Source organism: Hylobates moloch, unplaced genomic scaffold (genome assembly GCF_009828535.3).
Source record: "Hylobates moloch isolate HMO894 unplaced genomic scaffold, HMol_V3 SCAFFOLD_20, whole genome shotgun sequence".
NCBI lineage: Eukaryota > Metazoa > Chordata > Mammalia > Primates > Hylobatidae > Hylobates > Hylobates moloch.
In genome coordinates, this window is record NW_026652295.1 from 34,794,044 (window position 1) to 34,816,610 (window position 22,567).

The 22,567-nt window shown below is 45.4% G+C and overlaps 1 protein-coding gene across 1 annotated transcript in view; it reads left to right on the plus strand.

Moving 5' to 3' along the window:
- Nucleotides 1-21,489: 21,489 nt before the first annotated feature.
- The window catches only part of PNPLA1 (patatin like phospholipase domain containing 1), a 43,856-nt gene continuing 42,778 nt past the window's right edge, over nt 21,490-22,567 (plus strand). The window contains exon 1 of the mRNA XM_032140733.1: nt 21,490-22,091. Coding sequence (XP_031996624.1) covers nt 21,887-22,091 — 205 coding nt within the window. The 5' untranslated portion in view covers nt 21,490-21,886. The remainder of the gene's footprint in view (nt 22,092-22,567) is intronic.

Below are 22,567 nucleotides of genomic sequence, written 5' to 3' on the forward strand. Positions count from 1 at the left end.
GGTGAGAGGGAACTTGCTCTTACAGACTCCCACTTCATGCCAGGTGTTTCTGTCCATTGGTGCTGCTTAGTTTTTGTTAGGGGCCTAGTCATGGGATCCCACAGCCAGGAGGTGGTATAACCTGCATACTTTCTCCTCCAAGAGACTTCCCAAGGCTTGTGTTACACAGGACATGATTAAACATTACTAATAAGGCATTTCTGGGTCATGAGCTTGGGGTTGGAAGTCATCTCAGTACATCCCAGCTGAGGCTCTGACCTTACATTCTTCCTTTTATTTCCTGAGAACTAAAAAATATTATACACACTGGAGTTTCCATTGAGATGAATAAAAGAGTTGGAACCAGCTTATCATCAGGTTTTGACTCCAAAAAAGGAAACAACTTGTTCTAATTTGCCAAACCTTAAGTCAAATACAGTTCTATTTTTGACAGAATTGTCCGCAGGATTCCAAATTTGGCATTTTGTCTTTTTAAAGATCAGTGAACTGATGTGGAGTTTCTAAACAGAGGATGCCCAGTGTGGCAGAAAATAAAACAATGGCCTGGGTGTTGGGACTCGTGGGTTCTGGGCCTGGCTCTGATTTAGGCTTGTGGTGTAACCTGGAGCAGGTCACCAGCCAACTCTGGACCTCAGCTTCAGCACCATGGAAGTGAAGGATTTGTGTCTGATGAGCTCTAGGCTCCCCTGAGATCTAACTAACAATCTAGGATAGGAACATGGGCTCTGGACTCAGATCATGAGAGTTTACATCCCTGTTTCATCACTTACTAGCTGGTAAGTGAACAAGTTGGACAAGTTGCTTAACTACTCTGAGATCCAATTTCTTCATATATAAAACAGAGATTGATATTACCTCTGTCCTAAGGTTGCAAAGATAGAAGAAGAAAATTCGTATAACTTGCTTAGCACAGAGTTCAGGATGAACAGAAAACGTGTTCAATAGTGGTTAGTCATTGCAATGATGAGGGTTCTTTATATGCTATTACAAATAAAGGAAGAACCAGACCATAAAAATCTGAGCCTCCACTAATAAATATTTATTAAGCACATATTCCTCATTTGCGGTGAATGCTTTCGGTTGGCTACCCAAACCATTCCCAGCCCCTTCCTTGCCATCTCCAACCACAGAGATTGGAAATCCAGATATTCTCTTTCCTGGCCTTGTTCTGCCATGTGGTCATGCTTTGCTGTGAGATATGAGCTACTGGGTGGCTTCTGGGAAGCCTTTTGTTCCCTGCTAAAGCAACAGTCCTAAGAGAAGAGCCCCCTGTGGTCCCTTCTGCTTCTCTCACCTTAAATATGAATACTGTACGTTATTTGGAGCTGTGGCAGCAGTTCTGTGATCATGAGGCACAGTCACAGGAAGGAAAGCCCAAAAGCTGAGAATATCATGGTGTAAGGCTGGAAAGAGCCTGGGTGCTGGGTGACATTGCTGAGCAGAGAAACCAACTCCAGCAATTATTGGGTGTTAGACTTTTTACTCTGTAAAAATACCACCACAACCCATGCTTGTTTAAGCCAACGACAGTTGGGCATCTTATTCCTTGTAGCTGAGTTCATCCTGTCTCATACATCACTCAACAAATATTTATTAAGTCTCTACTGGTGTTAGGTACCATTCTAGGTATTAGGGTCATAAGAAGAGATAACCATCCTTAAGGTTTTATAGTCTATTCAGGGAGACAGGCACGTTGTTGTTTTAATGCAATAGAAATGTAAGAGGTAGGCTGGGTGCGGTGGCTCACACCTGTAATACCAGCACTTTGGGAAGCCGAGATGGGCAGATCACAAGGTCAGGAGTTCGAGACCAGCCTGGCCAATATGGTGAAACCCCGTCTCTACTAAAAATACAAAAATTAGCTGGGTGTGGTGGCGCACGCCTGTAATCCTAGCTACTCGGGAGGCTGAGGCAGGATAATTGCTTGAACCCAGGAGGCAGAGGTTGCAGTAAGCTGAGATTGCACCACTGCACTCCAGCCTGGGTGACAGAGCAAGACTCTGTCTCAAAACAAACAAACAAACAAAAAATGTAAGAGGTGGTACAACTGAAGTCTCTATGTGTTAGCATGAGGGCAAAAGGTGGGGGTAGACTATTCCATCTTCATCTGTAAAGGCTTTTTTTTTTTTTTGTGAGACGGAGTCTCTCTCTGTCGCCAGGCTGATTGCAGTGGCGTGATCCCGGCTCACTGCATCCTCTGACTCCCCAGTTCAAGTGATTCTTCTGCCTCAGCCTCCCGAGTAGCTAGGATTACAGGCATACACCACCATGTCCAGCTAATTTTTGTATTTTTAGTAGAGCCGGGGTTTCACCATCTTGGCCAGGATGGTCTCGATCTCCTGACCTCGTGATCCACCCGCCTCGGCCTCCCAAAGTGCTGGGATTACAGGTGTGAGCCACAGCGCCCGGCCTGTAAAGGCTTTCAGAACACATACTTCGTTTTGCTCACCGATGCATCGCCAGCAAGGAGAGAAGGCGAAGGGGCCGTTTCTAGTAGGGTAGGGAACCAACAGTTCTGCCTCAAATTTCCTCACCTTGGGTCTCCCCACCCCCTCACTTCATTCCTGATACTGCCACTATTCATTCATTCATTTAACGAAGGTTTCATTCATTGCATTAGTCAGCTTTGGCTAGATCTTTTTGTTTTTTTGGAGACAGGCTCTTTCTCTGTCATCCAGTCTGGAGTACAGTGATGCCATCATAGCTCACTGCAACCTAGAACTCCTGGGCTGCTGGGGTTGGTTTCTCTGCTTAGCAATGTCATAGTAGATGCTTAATAAATATGTGTTGAGTGTGGTAACTGTTACTTCTGTTCATCCTGCACAAAGGATGATTGCTCTTCTATGCCCTTTTGAAGTTAGGTGTAACTATGTGACTTGCTTTAACCAGTAAGATGTGAGCAGGAGTGATGCATGTCAAGTTCAGGTGGAAGTATTTCAGAGCTGGCACAGATCTCTTTTTCTCTTCCCCCTGCTGCCAAATATGTAAACTTGTTATTCCAAGCTACTGGTAGTTCAAGATTGTTTGTTACCACAACATAACCAGGCAGTGGCTCACACCTGTAAATCCCAGCATTTTGGGAGGCAGAGGTGGGAGGACTGCTTGAGGCCAGGAGTTCGAAACCAACCTGGGCAACATAGCCAGAGACCCGTCTCTACAAAAAAAAAATTTTTTTTTAATTAGCTAGGCAAGGTGGTGCAAGTCTGTAGTCTTAGCTACATGGGAGGCTGAGACAGGAGGATTGCTTGAGCCCAGGAATTCTAAGTTGCAGTGAGCTATGATGGCATCACTGTACTTCAGCCTGGATGACAGAGCAAGACCCTGTCTCCAAAAAAACAAAAAGACCTAGCCAAAGCTGACTAATGCAATGAATGAACGATTAGTTAAATCAATGAATGAATAGTGGCAGTGTCAGGAATGAAGCAAAGGGGTGGGGAGACCCAAGGTAAGGAAGTTTGAGGCAGAACTGTCAGCTCCCTGTCCTAATAGAAACTGCCCCTTGCCTTGTCTCCTTCCTCCAGGCAGAGACTGCATCACTGTAGAGATGGAAAATGCCAAATGAGGGCTTTCCCAGCCTCCCCTGCAGCTCAGGCATGGACGCATGACCCAGTTCCAGCTGGCAGATCCTGAGGACTTTCTGGAGGGCTTTCTAGAAAGGGTTTTTTTTCCCCAATAAAACAAATAGTCTTGTTGTGTAATCCACTGCACATTGAGTTTTCTGTAACTTGCAGCCCAAAGCAGCCTAACAGAGACAGCATTGATTGCTGCAGTAACGCAGCAAGAGATGAGGCAGCCCTGAACTCAGACCTTCACGGAAGGGACAGAGAGGCGGGGATGGAGTAAGGAAGCCAGGAAGCGGAATCAGTAGGACTAGGTGAGCGACTGGTTTCAGGGGTTGGGCTGTGTGTGTGCACAGCAAAAGGGGTCAAAAAAAAAAAAAAAAAAAAAAACCCAGGCACTGATGTCAGGGAGCCTAAGGGAAGAGACAGGTACTTAATGAAGACACCAACTCCATAAGACAGTTTATCTGAGGACCAAAGTGTGCTGTAGGAGTTGTGAAAGGAGGGCTGAGGACTCAGGGGAAGCCTCGTGGAGAGGACAGGACATGAAGCATGGCTGAGCTTCAGATTTGAGTAGATGGAAGAGATGGTAATGTCTAGGCAGGCCCTTCCTGGTATTATCTTAGACCAAATGTTACAGCTAGTACTTCACAAAAAATCTTTGCCTTGCAATTTTCATTTTTAACTTTGTTTCAACCATTTTCGTCTGTTGGACAGAAAGGCAATAGAGGGCCGGGCGTAGTGGCTCACATCTGTAATTCCAGCACTTTTGGAGGCCAAGGCTGGCAGATTGCCTGAGCTCAGGAGTTCGAGACCAGCCTGGGCAACACGATGAAACCCCGTCTCTACCAAAATGCAAAAAATTAGCTGAGCATGGTGGCATGCACCTGCAGTCCCAGCTACTCAGGAGGCTGAGGCAGGAGAATTGCTTGAACCCGGGAGGCAGAGGTTACAGTGAGCCGAGATTGAGCCACTGCACTCCAGCCTGGGAGACAGAGAGAGACGCTGTCTTCATAAATAAATAAATAAATAAATAAATAAAGGCAATAGAGAGGAGGCTAGTTCAATACCAAATATACTATGAATGTCAACATCATTTAAAATATGGCTACTCAACATAGCATTGGGTGGATACACTGTAGATCATTTTACTACTCCCTTACTCTGCAATGTAGCTTTACAATGCTTGAATAGTTCAAATAATGCGGTGAGCTCTTTTATTTAGAGTTAGGTTATTTCCTTAGAATATATTACCACAAATGGGATAAATAAGTCAAAGAAATATCGAAAACAGTGAGTCTCACCTAAGACACAACTGTTATAATTCTTGATAATTTTTTTTTTTAAAGAGAGAGTCTTGCTCTGTCACAGACTAGATGCAGTGCTGCGATCGTAGCTTACTGTAGCCTCAAACTCCTCGGCTGAAGCGATCCTCCTGCCTTAGCCTCCCAAGTGGCTGGGACTACAGGAATGCATCACTACACCTGACTAACTTTTAAAAATTTTTTAGTAGAGACTGGGTCTCGATATTTTGCCCAGGCTGGTCTCAAACTCCTGGCCTCAAATGATCCTCCCGCCTCAGCTTCCCAAAGTGCTGGGATTACAGATGTGAGTCACTGCTCCTGGCCAGAGTTCTTGATAAATAGCAAATTACTTTCCAGAATGGTTCTATCATCGCACATGAGAATTTTGTTCAACATTTAAAGTGCAAGACTGGCTCACCTGAACCAGGAAGAAGTTAACATGTCTTTTGGCTGTATTCTCACCATGTGAGCTTAGCCCTCAGCACTGTCCTCATCTTAGATTCCTTACAGTCAGGGTATGCTGCTCCCATTCCGAGGTCATATGGTCTGACTACAGAGCTAAAGTTGTAGCTACTGTTAACTGAGCTAGAAAGCAATATGTTTTCTCACCTTTAAAAAAGAAACAAAATTGCAACCCTTTATTAAACAGCTAAACAACCATTAAATAGCCAAGTAAAGAATGCATCATGAATTGTTTTTAAAAATAAACCTTTAAGTAATACTTAAATTTCTTAAAAACTAATTGCTTCTGCTCTTTTCTGACTAATCATGAATTCTTTTCAATCACATCCTAATCCCATCCTGGTCTCGGTTCCCTAATTGATTAGATTGGGCCATCCTAGGAAGGGTGGGTGGCTCACAACTGTAATCCCAACATTTTGGGAGACTGAGGTGGGAGGATTGCCTGAACCCAGGAGCTCAAGACTAGCCTGGGCAACATAGTGAGACCCTGTCTCAACAGAAAATTTAAAATATTAGCCGGGCTTGGTGGGGTGCGCCTGTAGTCCCAGCTACGCTGGAGGCTGAGGCACAGGATCATTTGAGCCCATGAGTTCAAGGTTGCAGTGAACTATCATCACACTACTGCATTCCAGCATAGGCAACGGAGGAAGACCCTGTCTCAAACAAAAACAAAAACAAAAACAAAAACAGAAACAAAAAGAAAAGAATGGGCCATCTTAACTGCAGTGAAGTTTAAAAAGTCCTTGCAGGCTGCTCTAGGGACTGGCCTGGCTTTCGCAACCAGGAATTTGTTATTGTGGCCATTGGGTCTACTTAACTCTGAGCCTTGGATTCAGGCCCCTCTCAGGGGCTGAGACCTCTTTGGGCCGTTGGTAGACAGACAGAAGTGGCTGCTTGTGTGAACTGGATTATCATTTCTCTCCTTCTGGGGCACAGGACAGCCCTGGGCATTGAGAGAGGAGCACGATCCAAGTAGAGACTGCAAAAGGATGTTCAAAGGGATGGCAGGGGCTTGCCTCCGAGTTTAATTGGGCATCAAATGCCTGCATCATTGAAAACAATGACCTAGTACCTGGAAAACGAATGGCAACTTCTTTCCCAACTATGGGACTAATCATAACTCAACATAATCTGTCACTTTACTTCGCTAAATCTTATTTCCTCTTCTATAAACGGAGGTTTAAAAAAATCTAATGCCCGTAATCCCAGCATTTTGGGAGGCTGAGGCAGGTGGATCACTTGAGGTCAGGAGTTCGAGACCAGCCTGACCAGCATGGTGAAACCCCTTCTCTGCTAAAAAAAAATACAAAATTGGCCAGGTCAGTAGCTCACGCCTGTAATCCCAGCACTTTGGGAGGCCGAGGTGAATGGATCACCTGAGGTTGGGAGTTCGAGACCAGCCTGGCCAACATGGAAAAACCCCATCTCTACTAAAAATACAAAAATTAGCCAGGCATGGTGGCGCATGCCTGTAATCCCAACTACTTGGGAGGCTGAGGCAGGAGAATTGCTTGAACCTGGGAGGCAGAGGTTGCGGTGAGCCGAGATCGTACCATTGCACTCCAGCCTGGGCAACAATAGTGAAACTCTGTCTCAAAAAACAAAACAAAACAAAATAAAAACGAAATTGGCCAGATGTGTTGGCACATGCCTCTAATCCCAGCTACTTGGGAGGCTGAGGCAGGAGAATCACTTGAAACCAGGAGGCAGAGGTTGCAGTGAGCCAAGATCATGCCACTGCACTCCAGCCTGAGCAACAAGAGTGAAACTCCATCTAAAAAAAAAAAAAAAAAAAAAATCTAACTGACAGCATGGCTGTGAAAGCCAAATGAGATGATTCTGTGAAGGTCTCTGAAACAGCAGGCGAAGAAATTATTTGTAGTAGTTTTTTCATTAATAACAGTGCCGCTAACATCTCTATTGCAGTTTATAGTTTACAGGAGTCCTTCTCAAACTCTAACATGCATATGAAACACTGAGGGGTCTTGCTGAAATGCAGATCTTAGATTCAGTAGGTCTGGGCTTGGGCTGAGATGTTGCTGTTCACATACCACACTTTGAGTACCAAGAGTTTCCAGTAATTTTCAAACATGAAAATTTCTAACAGTAGGTTCCTAGCAGACTTCCAGTTACCAGTTGTTTGTATATCTCACTTGTTATATGGTCAAAATAGCCTGGGCCTTTAATATCCTACAGGTGATATAATTGAATGATGCAGATTTTTAAAGTAGAAACTAGGATTTACACAAGATTTTCCTAAGTGTGCTTGATATGTCAATAGATGTTACTTTAAAAAGATGTGGTCAGCCAGGCATGGTGGCTCATGCCTGTGATCCTAGCACTTTGAGAGGCCAAAGCAGGAGAATCCCTTGAACCCGGGAGTTTGAAACCAGCCTGGGCAACATAGGAAGAACCTGTCTTAGAAAAAAACAAAACAAAACATGTAGTCACATACATTTAGTGAACCTTGGGTTAAATAAATTAAGCCAAATTCTTTACTTCAGAGTGTTATCACTTATGATGCTCTAAGAAATTATCCCCCATATTTATTTATTTATTTATTTATTTACTTATTTATTTTTGAGACAGAGTCTCACTCTGTCGCCAGGCTAGAGTGCATTGGTGTGATCTCGGCTCACTGCAACCTCCACCTCTCAGGTTCAAACAATTCTTCTACCTCAGCCTCCCAAGTAGCTGGGACTACAGGCACGTGCCACCATGCCTGGCTAATTTTTGTATTTTTAGTGGAGACGGGGTTTCACCATGTTAGCCAGGATGGTCTCGACCTCTTGATCTCATGATCCACCTGCCTCAGCCTCCCAAAGTGCTGGGATTACAGGCGTGAGCCACCGCGCCTGGCCTACGCCTCACATTTCTGAGATTTGATAATTTTGTCTGAAATAAACAGACAGTAGACAGACTAATAGGAGAAAAAGCATACCAATTTATTAACATGCAAATGAATGGGAGTCACATAAAGCTTGAAACTCAAAGAAGGGCAAGATGATTAAAGCTTAAATACCCTCTTCATAGGGGAGAGGAAGTGGGGGGATATAGGCAACTTTAGAAGAAGAGTAAATGATTTTTAGGGGAGATGAATGGTTTTGAAGAACAGACAATAGCCTGGGACAAATTTTGCCTGGGCTCTGGGTGTGGTGTCAACTCTAGTATTCCTTTTTGCAATATGCATCAGTTTCCTCCAGTAGGTGAAATATGTGGGGAAGGGATTCACAGCAATTAAATATCTTCCAGAGGAGCCTTTAGGTAGAGAACTTCAGAGAAAACCCTTCCCTGCATTTGCTGCTCCCCAGGTACTCTCAGTTTGAAGTCCAAAACAGCATATTTTAGGATATCATTTTCTGAGCCCCAACAATGCTTTCTTTCTCATATTAGTAACATAAAATCCAAACAGAAATTGCTTAAATAAGGATATTTTATTTTTCTCCCAATACAAGACATCTGGCAGCAGGGAAATTCTAATTAATCCAGTGGCTCAGAGACATGATTAAAGACCCAGATTCCTTCTGTCTTCTTGCTCTGCCATAGATGGCACAGCACATAGGCCTTGTCCTCAGGATGGCTATCCTTATGACCAGAAGTTTACTGTGGCAAAATAAACATCACATCCTGATGATGGCCAAAGGCAAAAAATGGTTATTGCTTGTTTGTCTTTTTCTTTCAGATGTTGTATTTTTCAGTGCTAGAATTCCCACTGAGGTCTTTTTACAGTTTTTGTTTATCTGCTGAGATTTCCCATCTTTTCATTCATTGTGAGCATATTCTCATTTACATTCTTGAAAATGGTTATAATAGCTGCTTTAAAATTCTTGCCTGTTAGTTTTTACATCTGGGTTGTCTCAAGGTTGTTCTCCATTGATTCCTTTTTCTCTTTTGTATGGGTCACATTTTCCTGCTTCTAATGTCAAGCATCTTTGAACTGTCTCCTGAATATCACGAGTGTACGGTGTAGGAACTCCGGATTTCTTTTGTTCTTCTGAAAAGTATTACTGTTTGTGCTTATTTGTTTTAGCTAGGAGTTAAATTGGCTGAACTCTCAAACTGCAAATGCTCTTCCCTCTGATGAATAGGAGCTGAAACCATTATTTTATTTTTTTATTTTTATTTTTGTAGAGATGAGGTTTTGCTACATTGCCCAGGCTGGTCTAGAACTCCTGGTCTCAAGCAATCCTCCCGCCTCAGCCTCCCAAAGTGCCTGGATTACAGATGTGAGCCACTACATCTGGCTGGGAGCTGAAATCTTAGTTTAGATCACTTAGCCTTAGGCGTGCAGCTTGGAGTCTGTCCTGCACATGTGGGGTTCAGAGATTTGAGCAGAGTCTATACACAGAATTTGAGGCTACTCATTTATGGCTCCTTCTCCTTTCCAGGATTTCCTACCTCACTTTCCAGCTGTGTAGTCACCAGAACTCTGTCTTCTGGTTTTTCATGCCAGTACAAGCGTGAGCTTTATATCCTAGTTTTAACCAACCCACACGTCCCTGACTAGGGGCTTCCCTCAGCAAACAAACTACAAAAAATTAAAAAAAATCCATTGCTATTCCCTTCTTCCAAGTATTGTCTCCCCTCCAATATCCATGCCTTTTGTTTACTCTCCAGGGTTTTCATAGTTGCTTTTTATAATTTTGTCATGTGGGAGGTTCGTGGTCCTATGAGAGCTACTCAGCCGCTACTGAATGCAAAATTTTTTTTAGTGTCCTTTTAAAGAGCAAAGACGTCTTTCTCAGAATTCCCCAGCAGGCTTATTCTCTACCTTATGGGCCAGAATTGTTTTCATCTGCTCTTTCTTAAACTCCTCTGTTCTGGGGTCTTCTTGTCCTGAAGGGCTTGGCTGCCCTGAAGAAAGTAACAGAATTAGGATTTGTTTAGTCAGGAAGAAAGGGACCGGAATCCAATAAAACATGCTACACAGAACTTTTCAGTGCCTTTAATATGAAGGTTTGCTTTGTCGCTCTCCAAGTGCTTATCCCAATCTCACCTGCAATATTCCTTAACTGTATTTATTTGATTTAGAAGTCCCTTATCCACAGAGATTTGTCAGGACTGGTCTGAACTTCTGGAAGCAGCAAGGTTTCAAGGCCACCCTTTGGTCACAATGCTCAGTGTGCTGCCCCACTATGACAGTCTGGCCAGCAGGTTCTGGGTTGTATCACCTATTCCAACTCATCATTCTGTTGTGAACCACAGCAATGGTTCAGACCAAAACTTGAGGTCTGAACCAATTGCTGGAACAGACCCTTCTAGTGACCAAGTGAGTGTTATCCCAGTTTTGCACAACCTGTTCCTAGAAGGTGGATTTCTCATGAAAAATCCAAAGACAAAGGGTCTTTCCTTGGAACCACAGCTAAATTTAGGGCTCAGGGCTTTACTCTGTCAGTTATATTTAAGCTAAACCAAGCTGAGGAGTTGGTGACTTTCATGGGGTTATTGCTTTGCAGGTTATCTGGGGAACTCCTCCAAACCATCAATTATCCGCTGCAAGCAGTTAAAACTGTGTTTAAAGAAAAAAAATATTGAAAAGGTGATGTAAATATACCAGTAAAGACTATTTTGAAAAAGAAAGATCCTCGCAATCCTGCCACACAATGGTTTTCACTGTACAGTCCCTCTCCACACACCCACATTTTTATGTACTATATTTCCTTGATTATAAAATACTATCAGTTTTAAGATCCAACATTGATTTAGTAAAAGCTTTTCAGGAGAAAAAAACACTGTGAGAACCTAATAAGAATGACCATTAATACTATACAGCCATAAAAAAGAATGAAATCATCCTTTGCAGCAACATGGATGTAGCCAGAGACCATTATCCTGCACAAATTAACTCAGGAACAGAAAACCAGATACCGCATGTTCTCACTTATTAGTGGGAGCTAAACAGTGGGTACTCAAGGACATAAAGATGCAACAGTAGACACTGGGGTCTACTAGGGAGGGAGGGAGGAGGGCAAGGGTTCAAAAACTATTGAGTACTATGCTTAGTACCTGGGTGACAGGATCAATTGTACCCCAAACCTCAGCATCACAAAACGTACCCAGGTAACAAATCTGCATATGTACTCCCTGAATCTAAAATAAAAGTTGAAAATTTTTTTTTAAAATGAATGACCATTGAGGCCAGGTTCATACCTAAAATCCCAGCACTTTGGGAGGCTGAGGCAGGAGGATCACTTGAGGCCAGGAGTTTGAGGCCAGCCTGGGCAACATAGTGAGACCCCATCTCTACAAAAAATTAAAAATTAGGCAGGTGTTGTGGTGTGCGCATATAGTCCTAGCTACTAGGAGACTGAAGCAGGAGGATTGCTTGAGCCCAAGAGTTCAAGGCTGCAGTGAGCTATGACACACCACTGCACTCCAGCCTGGGTGACAGAGTATGACCCTGTCCCTAAATATTAAAAATAAGGATAAAAAATAACAAAAAGGCAATTGATGGTGAGATACATCTTAATATCAGAAACCTTACAACGTGGGGGGAAAATATGTGCCTTAGGATTGAGAAATATATGGAAAAAGTATATTTATTTTACTTTTACTTTGCTATGTACCAGAAAGTGTTTTAAATTATTTAAATTTTGAATCAGAAACACATTCACATGGTTCAACATTCAGAAGGTGCAAAAGTATTGTCAGGGACAGGTTTCCCTACTCTCCATCTCTTGGTCCCCTCCCCAGAGGCCACCAATGTTTTCAGTCTCTTGTGTCTCATTCAGAGGTAGTTTATCCTTATATCTGAAAGTGAAGTCTTATGTTCTTTGCCCCCTTTTTTACACAAATGGTAGCATATTATACACCCTCTTCTGAACCTCATTTTGTACTTAAAATATCATACAGATGAATCCACATCAGGTCTGTTTCGATTATTTTTATTTATTTTGTTTTTCTAAGATTACATCACAAGCATTTCTCTATCTTTCCATATGATTGTTTTCTGGGGCAGGGAGGAGGATGTGGGCTCTGTCACCCAGCCTGGAGTGCTTGCAGTGGTGCCATCACAGCACACTGCAGCCTCAACCTCCCAGGCTCAAGCGATCCTCCTGCCTCAGCCTCCCAAGTAGCTGGGACCACAGGCATGCACCACCACACCTGGCTAATATTTTGTGTGTGCGTTTTGTAGAGATGAGGTTTTGCCATGTCCCCCAGGCTGGCTTTGAACTCCTGGGCTCAAGCAATCCTCCCTCCTCGGCTTCCCAAAGTGCTGGGATTACAGGAATGAGCCACCAAGCTTGGCCATGACCATTTTAATGATCATTTTTAATGATTGTTCACTTTTGTGAGGTGACTAGACCACAATTTCATAACAAATCCCTGTTGTTGGACACTTAGGTTGTTTCCAGTGTTTTGCTATGATAGAGAGCACTGCGATGACCATCACTCATTCAACAGGTATTTTTCTGACCACCATGAATGGCGAGCCTCCTGTGTACCAAAGTGTCTTCCCCCAAGGGACTTACAGTCAAACAGCAGGAACAGCCAGGGAAGTAAATAAGGCACAGAAGTTCTCCCATCCCCCAAAGAGCCTCTGAGGACAGTCTGGGCTCCCACATGAGGACAAGAGAGGAAAGTGCTGATGGGATTACCTACATGTTCAGGTCAATATAAATTAACAAGTTAGGTTACAATTCATTCATCAGGCTTGTGAGTTTGGTGAACGTGTGTCCACCTCAGACGTAGTTCCAATCTTCATGCACTGACCATATCACGGTCTTAGGCCCCAGCTGCACTGAACTTACAAAAGTGAGAAATAAAGAATAAAAACAGTTAACACTTGGTAAGCACTTGCCATGTGCCAGGAGAAACCCCTAGGAGGCAAGTTTAATTATTTTCCCGTTTTCTAGATTAGAAAGCTAAGGCACAGAGATGTCAAATAATTTGTCAAAGGTGCAACTAACATAGCTGTGTCTTGAACTAAGACAGCTGGACTCCCTAAGTGGCCATACTGTACTGCCCTGAGAAAGGCGGCTGGACTAAACCCTGGTGGCACATCTTGTCTTTGCTCCATGGATGCTGATCCGATCCCTTTCTCTTCTTTTAACCAGGGTAAACTCAGGGTGCCTTTATTTCTCGTTTATTGGATGAACATTTTCCTAGGATGAGCACGGCTTTTTATCCTCTGGGGAGAATTGCCTGTCAGAGCCTTTGAGATTGGGATCTCTTTCTCCACTGGGGAGGGGGTGCAGAGGTTCTTCCAACCCTGCAGCCAGGCAGTGCAAGGAGACTGAGAGCCTGGGGGTGACCCAGACCTCACACAGTTGGTCCTGGGGCTACAGAAGCCCAGGCTGATCCTCTGGTTCAGACCTGTCCCACCTTCAATCCACTTTCCCCTGTCCCCCACCTCGTCCCACCCTACCTCTGTCCCACAGACAACCCTCCTATCCTCCACTGCTCCCACTCTGCCCTCAGTCCCCAGACAACAGCAAGCCTAAATCTCATTAGCCAGACGGGGCTACACAGCACATATAATGAAACCTCCTGCCCCATTTCTAATAATTCAATTTCTTCATAGCTATTGGAACAAAAGGCCCTCTTCACCTCAGAATATTCCAAATGCCAAAACAAATAGCAGCGCACAGAAAATGTGACCATCCACAGCAATTCTTCTTTGTTTACTGTAATGGAAGTAACAATGAAAACAACACAAGAGGCTGGCAGTGAAAAATGGATTTCCCTCCACCTGCAAGCCCTAGTCCCCTCCTCAGAAGTAACCATCCTCAGCATGAAATGTTACATGCATATACATAGAGAAGCTCTTCCTCTACCTTTTAGACATAAATGGTAGCATACTATATTGCTTGAGTCCTTGTTTCTTTATCGTTATTTTTCCTTCTTACCAATATATCTTGGAGAACTTTCCCTATGAGCACACCCATGTCTACAATTATTCTTTTCAATAGCTGCAGAGAATTGCATTATGTGGCTATACCATCATTCATTTAACTAGCTTGCCATTGATATACTTTTAGCTTATTTCTGGATCTTTGTTATTACAATTGATGCTGTATTTAAAAATTCTGTGCATATATTTTTGGAGGACTCCTATGAGTATTTCTGTAGGATAAATTCCTGCAAGTATTGATTTTTAAATAGATGGTGCCAAATTGCCCACCAAAATGCAGCTTTCCAAAGGAGACTGAATGAATAGCTTAGGCTTGATGGTCAAATCGTTTAAAATAACCAAGATTTTATTTTATATGGGAGAGCATCCTGATGCCTTTAAAACATAAACCATAAACACAAAAATATAAACTATAAAAGAAAAGAATGATACAATTTATTACATTAAAATTTAAATCTTTTGTATCACCGAAGACACCATTAAAATGTTGACTAAAAACCTGCACACCGGGAGAGGATATTTGCAATGCATTCAGCGGAGCCAACATTAGTACCAACGTCTACATGTTGTTAACAAAAAGACAACACTCCCCCTGCCCTTCATTCCCAAATGGAAAAAGGCTAAGAACAAGCTATTCAGAGAAAAGGAAACTGGGACAACCAATGAATGAAATGATGCCCAGCTTCACCAAAAAATAAGGAAAATATAAATTAAACAACAGTGAGATAGCATTTCATACCCCTCAGACTGGCAAAATGTTTTAAATCTGGTAACAAGAGAAGTGATGTGATTAGGTCTCTTATAAACACTCAGCGAGAGTGGCAACTGGCACACCAACTCTAGAGAGCAATCGAGCAACTCCTTGTAGAGTTGCGGAAGTGCCCACTGTATTAACCATGCTTTCTTATTTTGTCAATTTTTGATGTTCTGGCATTTGTGGCCTCACTGAAGGGGGCGAGGCTGCCCCTTCCAGGGCTACCCCATTCTTAGAGATAGCAGAGGGCTGGGGTGGGTGGGGCAGCGGCGCCTCTCATATGTAAACTAGCCCATGCTCTGATCCACCCTCTCTATCTGGCTTTTACACTCCAAGAGGCAAAATCACCCAGAGCCAGGCACCAGTCAACTAGAGACCACCCCTATGACCCAGAGCCCGCCACCTTGATTTGAATCAGCCAGTCCTAAGCCGCTTCCCTGCCCCTAAGCTGCTTCCCTGCTTCCCTTCCCTTTCCCATGGGAAACACCGTAAAGGCTCTGGGCTGTGCTCTCCTTTCATCCCTTCTGCCCGCTGACCGAACCTGGGGCTTCCCTATGCGGTCCTGCATGGCAAGGAAATGTAAGTACGTGTGATAGAAATCTCTTCAATGACACCAACCTCTCCATGTGGTAACTCAGTCACCTCCATCAACTGAAATCCTGTGGGTACCATTGATAAACCCACATTGTGACCTGAGAAATTCCTATGCAGGGCCAAGGAAGGATGTACACAAGAGCGTTCACTGTGGCATTGCTGGTTACAGCAAAACACTAGAAACAACCCAAATGTCCATCAGGAGGAGAATGATACATGTTGTCCCATGGTCTCATAATGGGTCACCAGAAAGCAGGAAAATGGAAAAGACTGGAGCCAGGGATCATAACACCGAGTAAAAACAGCAATTTGCAAAATAAAGGCAATGCGTTTGTTTATGTGAAATTTTAAAAAAGATTTATAAAACAATAGCATATATTGTTTATAAAACATATTCATATAAAAAACATGGAAGGGAAAGAGTCCCTTCAACCTGGAACACGGTTCTCATGGGAGAGAAAGTGAAGGGTGATATTGATTAGGAAACAGTTTGAGGAGGTTTCACCTGTACTTGTGAGGTCTCATTGCTTTAAAACCAGGGAAATAGCTGAGCCAAATGTAGTAAAATGTTAAGATTTCTTCAGTCTGGCTGGTGGGTATATGAATGTTTGCTGCACTAGTTTGGGTACTTTATGCTAGAGCTCTTTCATTATGAGAAAAAAAGATACTATTTAGGCTGCATGAATAATCTCAAGGTCCTACAAAATAACAGCTCAGGAAGCCAGCAAGCTTCTCAACTGTGCCCATCTCAGCTGTGTCAAACTTTCTCCTCTCTCCTTACATTGTATCTTTAAAAATTCCTGACTTTTTGGAAACATTTAAAGACTTCTACCCCCACCATGGATATGTCTACATGTTTGCTCAAGTATTCAAAAATTAAGTCACACACCTGAAAAGGCCAGTGCTACATTGGAAGGCTGTTTAATTAGTTATCAGGACCAGGCATGGCGGCTCATGCCCGTAATCTGAGCACTTTGGGAAGCTGAGGGGGGCGGGTCACCTGAGGTCAGGAGTTTGTGACTAGCCTAGTCAACATGGTGAAACTCCATCTCTACTAAAAATACAAAAATTAGCTGGGCGTGTTGGCACATACCTGTAATCTCAGCTACTTGGGAGGCTGAGGCAGGAGAATCTCTTGAACCTGGGACGTGGCGGTTGCAATGAGCTGAGATAGTGCCATTGCACTCCATCCTGGGCAACAAAAGCGAAACTCTATCTCAAAAAGAAAAAAGTTATCAGACCCCCACTGTATTTTTCAGGAGGGGTAGGGAAGAGAAAAAAAATCTACTTCTTGGCTTCTAACAAAAATAAGTTGTTAAACAATTTCTAAAAATATATACAAATTTTCAAATTAAGTTTTTCACAATTTTCATGAATCAGTTATTTTACCTATAATAACAAAGTATCTATACCTTAAAGTATTTCTTTTGTTTTTACTAAAAGCAAAGGGCATATTTCGTTCATTTTTCTCAAAATAAGGGCTACATTTTACTAGAAATATTTAAGTGCCCTTGCATTGGCCATGAGGTTTTCAGCATCAAACACCGAGGGAACAGTGACTAAAAGCAAAGACATTGAGTTATCTGTCATCATAGGAAGCACACACACAAATGGTGTGAGGGTTGGTGCAGTCACACAAGAATCTCATCAAGGACCCAGGCTTTTTCTTGCTTTCTCTTATACGATTTTTGATGCCTTAGCCAGCCTTCAAATTTGCCCTTGATAATACCCACGCTCTGGTATTCACACTTTTCCTACATTTTACCAGGGGTGGTCTGTGTGACCAATAGAATATAGCTGAGATTACATCAGAGGTTAGGTTATAAAAAGGCTGCAGCTCCTGTCTTGGGCTCACACACTCTCTTTTCCTCGTTATCTCTCTTACTCTCTTCATCTCTCACTGAAGAAAGTCAGCTGCCAAGAAAGTTGGCTCCCAATGGAGAGGCCCACTTGATGAGGCACTAAAGCTTTTGTCAACATTGACCAAGAACTGATACCCACTGGCAACCAGAAGGGTGAGTTTGGAAGTGGGTTCTTTAGCTCCAATGAGCCTTGAGATGACTGCAACCCTGGCTATCAGCCTGAATGCAACCTTGAGAGACAAGAGCAAGAACCACCTGCTAAGCCATTTGCAGTTTCCTGACCCTCAAAAATGGTATAAGATAATATATGCTTATTGTTTGAAAGTGCCATGTTTCAGGGTAAATTGTCATGAAGCAATGGATAACCAATACACTCAGCGTGTCTGTCACGTTTCCCCTGATGGAAGTAAAACATTTGTCATAGATCCACACACCATATGCTCCCAGGACAGTGTCTCTGGCAGGAAGAAAAGGGGATGGAGCTACAGGGGTCTCCCTATGTGACTTTTACCTTTTATCAAGGAGGGAAATCTTTCTAAGAAGCAATCCAGCAGAGTCCCTGTTACTTCTCATTGTCCAGGGAGGTGGGGTCTGATGATCACTGTGAGCTCATGATTCACCCTTAGCTGAAACCGAGGACCAGCCCTTTCAGTTGCTTTACAGGGAGGTGGGCAAGGAGCAAGTGGGCCAGAGATGGCTGCTGGTAGCCAGCAACAGTCTCTGCCAGCCTCCCACAGGCTCCGTTTGTCTGATTGTTTGCACCTGGCATCCTTCATACTCCATATTTACTGTAAGCTGGAAGTTAGGCCTCAATTAGATTGAGGTGACATCGTTTTGGCAAGAATATTCACGGGTGATGTTGTGACCTTCCTACTCTACCGAATCAAGAAACCGCCAGGTTCTTCACTAAATTAACATTTTCAGGATGTAAGCAGAGGGTGATACCCCATCAGGCAAAAGCCAATCTGGAGTCTACGTGCATCTTTCTCCCCAGTATCTGTCCTGGGTGGCTTCACATATCTTAAACTTATGGGAAGTCCAGGTTCCTCTAGAAATTCATTTTGGGTTGTCTTGTTGGAAGTGTGTGTGAATAAGCAATCTATTTCTCCCACGTGATTTCCTCAGGGATGGATGAGTCATACAAGCAGTGTTAACTTAGTTAAAAAACACCTGCAAAGATCATGAGATGACTAAAAATCAAATACAGAGATGCTGGAAAGTGATTCTTCCTTGATGTCATTCGCTTGAAGTTCTTAGGGTGTGAGTAGAGGGTCAGGAACCAGGGCGAATGAAAGGAACCTTCTCAAGAATTTAGCACCCAGCAGAGGACAGGCTGAGGCCTGCTGCTCACCAGCCCTTGTCAGCTGTGGAGACCAGACTGCCAGGCTCAGCCTTTAGGGTCCAGGTTAGCAGCTCCTCTATGGCCTTCCCGGGTATAGTCACGGATTTCTGGCTGACGTGTTTGCATGGAGGAGGCTGTGCGGCATTGCTGTCTCCACGTCCACAGGGAACAGAAACATATGTGCATTCGTGGAAGTCAGCCAGGTCCAAGGAGGTGGGGACAACGGGGGCCATGTCAGGATGCACTGTCTCTGAAGGGGTGGTGGGTCCCCAGCCCCCCAGGTGCCTGCAGCCCATGTACAGCAGGTGGCCTTGCTTTCTGTTTCACTGGGATGACCTGGAAAAAGAAACTTATCCATAGCTGTCCTCCCCTCAACATGACCCCACACCCTCCTCTGCCTGCTTACCCTTCTCTGCTGCCTCAGTGGCAGGGATCTCTCTTCTTGGTTCTGGTGCCATCCCTGTCCCCCATGGATAGTGCCCATGTCTTGCTGTCATCTCAGATGCACTTAAAGTAAAATCATCCTCCACCCACCTTCCCCAGGTCTGTTCCAGTTTCCCCAACTCTGTGGAAGACAGCCCCACTCCTCCCTACCCCCAGGCTAAAAGTGAGGCCTCAGCCTTGACTCACCCTGCCCATCCAACCAGTCCCTGGCCCTGAGAGTCTTCTGCAGCAATAACTTCATTAACTTGTCTTCCTGCAGCTGCCACCCTGGCCTGGCCACCATCATCCTAGGAGAATGGGCCACCATCCACCTTCCTCATTCTCCAGCCGCAGTCTCATCTTCCTTCCAAGGCTCTGCTGCTTGAGACCTCCCCAAGCTCCTCTGCATGTCACATGTGGATCAAGCCCTCCCCTTTGGACCCTGCCTTTCTATTCCACCTTATCTCTGGGGTCTGTTTGTTCCAGAAGCCTTGACTCTTACTACCCTCTGATAACCACAGACACGCCGTGTGCCAGGCATCCTACAGCCATTACCTTTAGCCTTTACAGCTACTGTGCAGCATAGGAATGACAGTATTGTCCCTTTCACAGATGAGGAAAACTGAGGCCCAGAGAAATCATGCACAGGTCACACTGCCTGTAAATAGCAGAGCTGGGATCCAACGTCATGACTCAGAAGGGTTCTCATCCAAAGCCCTTCATCCTGTGAAACAGGTCCCATTACATCCCTTCCCTTCTCTGCAAGAGGCTCTTGCTGCGCCTCGTCCAGTGCCCTGTCTGCTCCTCCCAGCTGCCTCCAGTCCCGCAGCCCACACCTCCGCCGCACAGCTCCTCAGATATTCCAGCCCACACTGCTCAGCCCCGCCTCTTAACTTTTCTGGCAGGAATCTCAGCCCTGCACAGTTTAGTACTTAATTATACATTGCCTTGTATGGTTTTCTGCTTATTTCACATTTGCCTGTCTTGTTCCCAAGAAGCCTGCAAATGTCTGAATTGGGGATGGAGCGTCTATGTGCTCCTGTCCCCCAGGGCCCCAACACAGCACAGGGCTTGGCACACAAGCCCTCAGTGGAGCTGACCTGACCTCCCAGGAAGGGGGCAGGGTCTCTGCTGTCCAAAAGCTGACTGGACTCCACCCTGACACACCCGCCCCCACCCCAGCAGTATGCCTCACATATCTGCACACACACGCACACATGCATACACATGCATGTACTCACACACACTTTATCTAATCTAAAGCTCTCTCTTCAACCTGAGGCAATGATATGCCTGGAATTACCTATCCAAGAGAGAAAACTCCCTCCTAACTGAAGCCTGGCCTTGCCCTCACTGTGGAATTCCCATGCAGATCAGTGAGTCCACCAGAATGGTGCGAGCTCCCCAGGAGCGGGGAAGCCACTGATGTCACATCCTGACAGAGAGGCTGGAGCTGGATTGGCACTTGGTGGAGGCCTTGCTGTCTTGATTCTGATTCTGGTCCTCTTGCTGTGTGGTCTTTGAGGGGAGCGGGAGATGCCATCTTGCCTTCTTTGTTATATCTCCATGAGGGGACATTTTGTGGGTGTGAGGACCACTCCTCCCCATCAGGACCACATGATACAGCCCCTCAGGGGGCAGAACCGCGGCCCTTGGAGCTAACCCTGGTCCTTTCACACCACCTCCCTTACCAAAACGTCTCTCTGCTCTGACCCCGACGTCCCCACAGGTGACCTCCCGAGCTGCTCCTCCTTGGGGTTAAACATTGCTATCTCACACTTCTCATTTCTGCGCGGGAAGAAGAGCACACAACACAAAGCCTCACACATTTAGAATGATCTAGATTTCAGGTTGATTTCTTCCTGCACACTTAGAAGATAGCATGACGGCTTGGGGCTTGGCGAGAGGGCACTGACCAAGGTCACAGGGTCAGTGAAGGGCCCGGGAGAAGAGACAGAGAGAGGTGCAGAGGCGGTGGTGGGTGGGGCCTCCAAAATTAAACTTCTTTTAAAAATTTACCCAGGGCCGATGCTAACATGTAAATAAACAAACAAGTGAATAAACGAAGGGGTGTTTATGTAAGAAAAACAAATAAAAATGCTTGTGTAACACTTCACACATACCACAGAGCCTGAAGGAGCCCAGGAGGGGCATCTCTTTTGGGGGACCCGTCCAAAAGAGACGGGGTAGGCACCATCCTCCTGGAGGGAGGCGGGCTTGGAAGCCCTTCACTGCTGCAGCAGCATGTTGGGGAGGGAGGTGTCCACCGATAACCATCACGGAGGTTTTGCAACTGAATGTTGCAGCTGAGGGCTGGGCAGAGCCCGCCTCCTTGGGCATGGCCCTGCGTTGGGGAGCAGTGAATGCGCCATGGTATACCACGGATGGGCAGAGGGCTGAGGATCCCGTGCTCGAGATGAATCCAGCCAAGAAATGAAGCCAGTGGGGGGCTCACAGGATCAGGACCCTGCTCACACACCAGGAGGGCCTTCTGCATCTCATCTGGGGCCCCTTTCCAACCTTTGGGGTTGCCTCCTGGCGGAGCTTAACAGGCCGAGGCAGCTTCCTGAGCAGCCTGTGGTTGCTCCAGCCAGGTAGACAGACACATTCCAAGCTCCAGGGTGGCAGAGAAGCTGGGCAGGGAGTTCCTACAGGGAGCGGCAGCCCAGGCTCGGGCAGGCAAGTGCTGAAGGGTGGCTCCGCCTTCCGCAGAAAGCCAGAGGCCGAGGAGATGGAAGAACAGGTGTTCAAGGGGGACCCGGACACCCCTCACTCCATCTCCTTCTCCGGCAGTGGATTCCTCTCCTTCTACCAGGCAGGGGCCGTGGACGCCCTGTGGGACCTGGCCCCCCGGATGCTGGAAACAGCCCACCGCTTTGCAGGGACATCGGCTGGTGCTGTGATCGCCGCCCTGGCCATCTGCGGGATTGAAATGGGTAAGGCCTGTGTTCTGGGTCCCCTGGGAAGTCTCTTGGGGGATTCCACAGAGACAGAAAGAGCGTGAGGGAGGCTGGGAATGCTTTGGGGGACAAAGCCAGGCCTGGGTGGCAGGAAGGGAAGGGAAGAGCTGGTTGGAGTAGGATAGCAGCAGCTGTGACATTTGAAGGTTGGGGTCTGCCAGGCCCCAGTCTCTAACCTGCAGGGTGAGCCTGGACCCCTGTCCCTCTCCCTCAGTGCCCTTACCTGTGAGATGCTCTGTCTCCCAGAGCCTGGGAGAGTGAAGGGCAGTATCTCCCTTGAACATCGAACATGGTGCTGTCAGAAGATACACCGCGGCAGTCATACTTTGGGGTTCAGTGTTGCTCCTGCCTGGCCTCTTTCAAAATGCAAATACCCTTGGGAGAGGCAACTCTTCAAATCTCTATCACCCTGATGGGGATGTATTGTCCACCATTTCCAGGTAGCTGGAAAG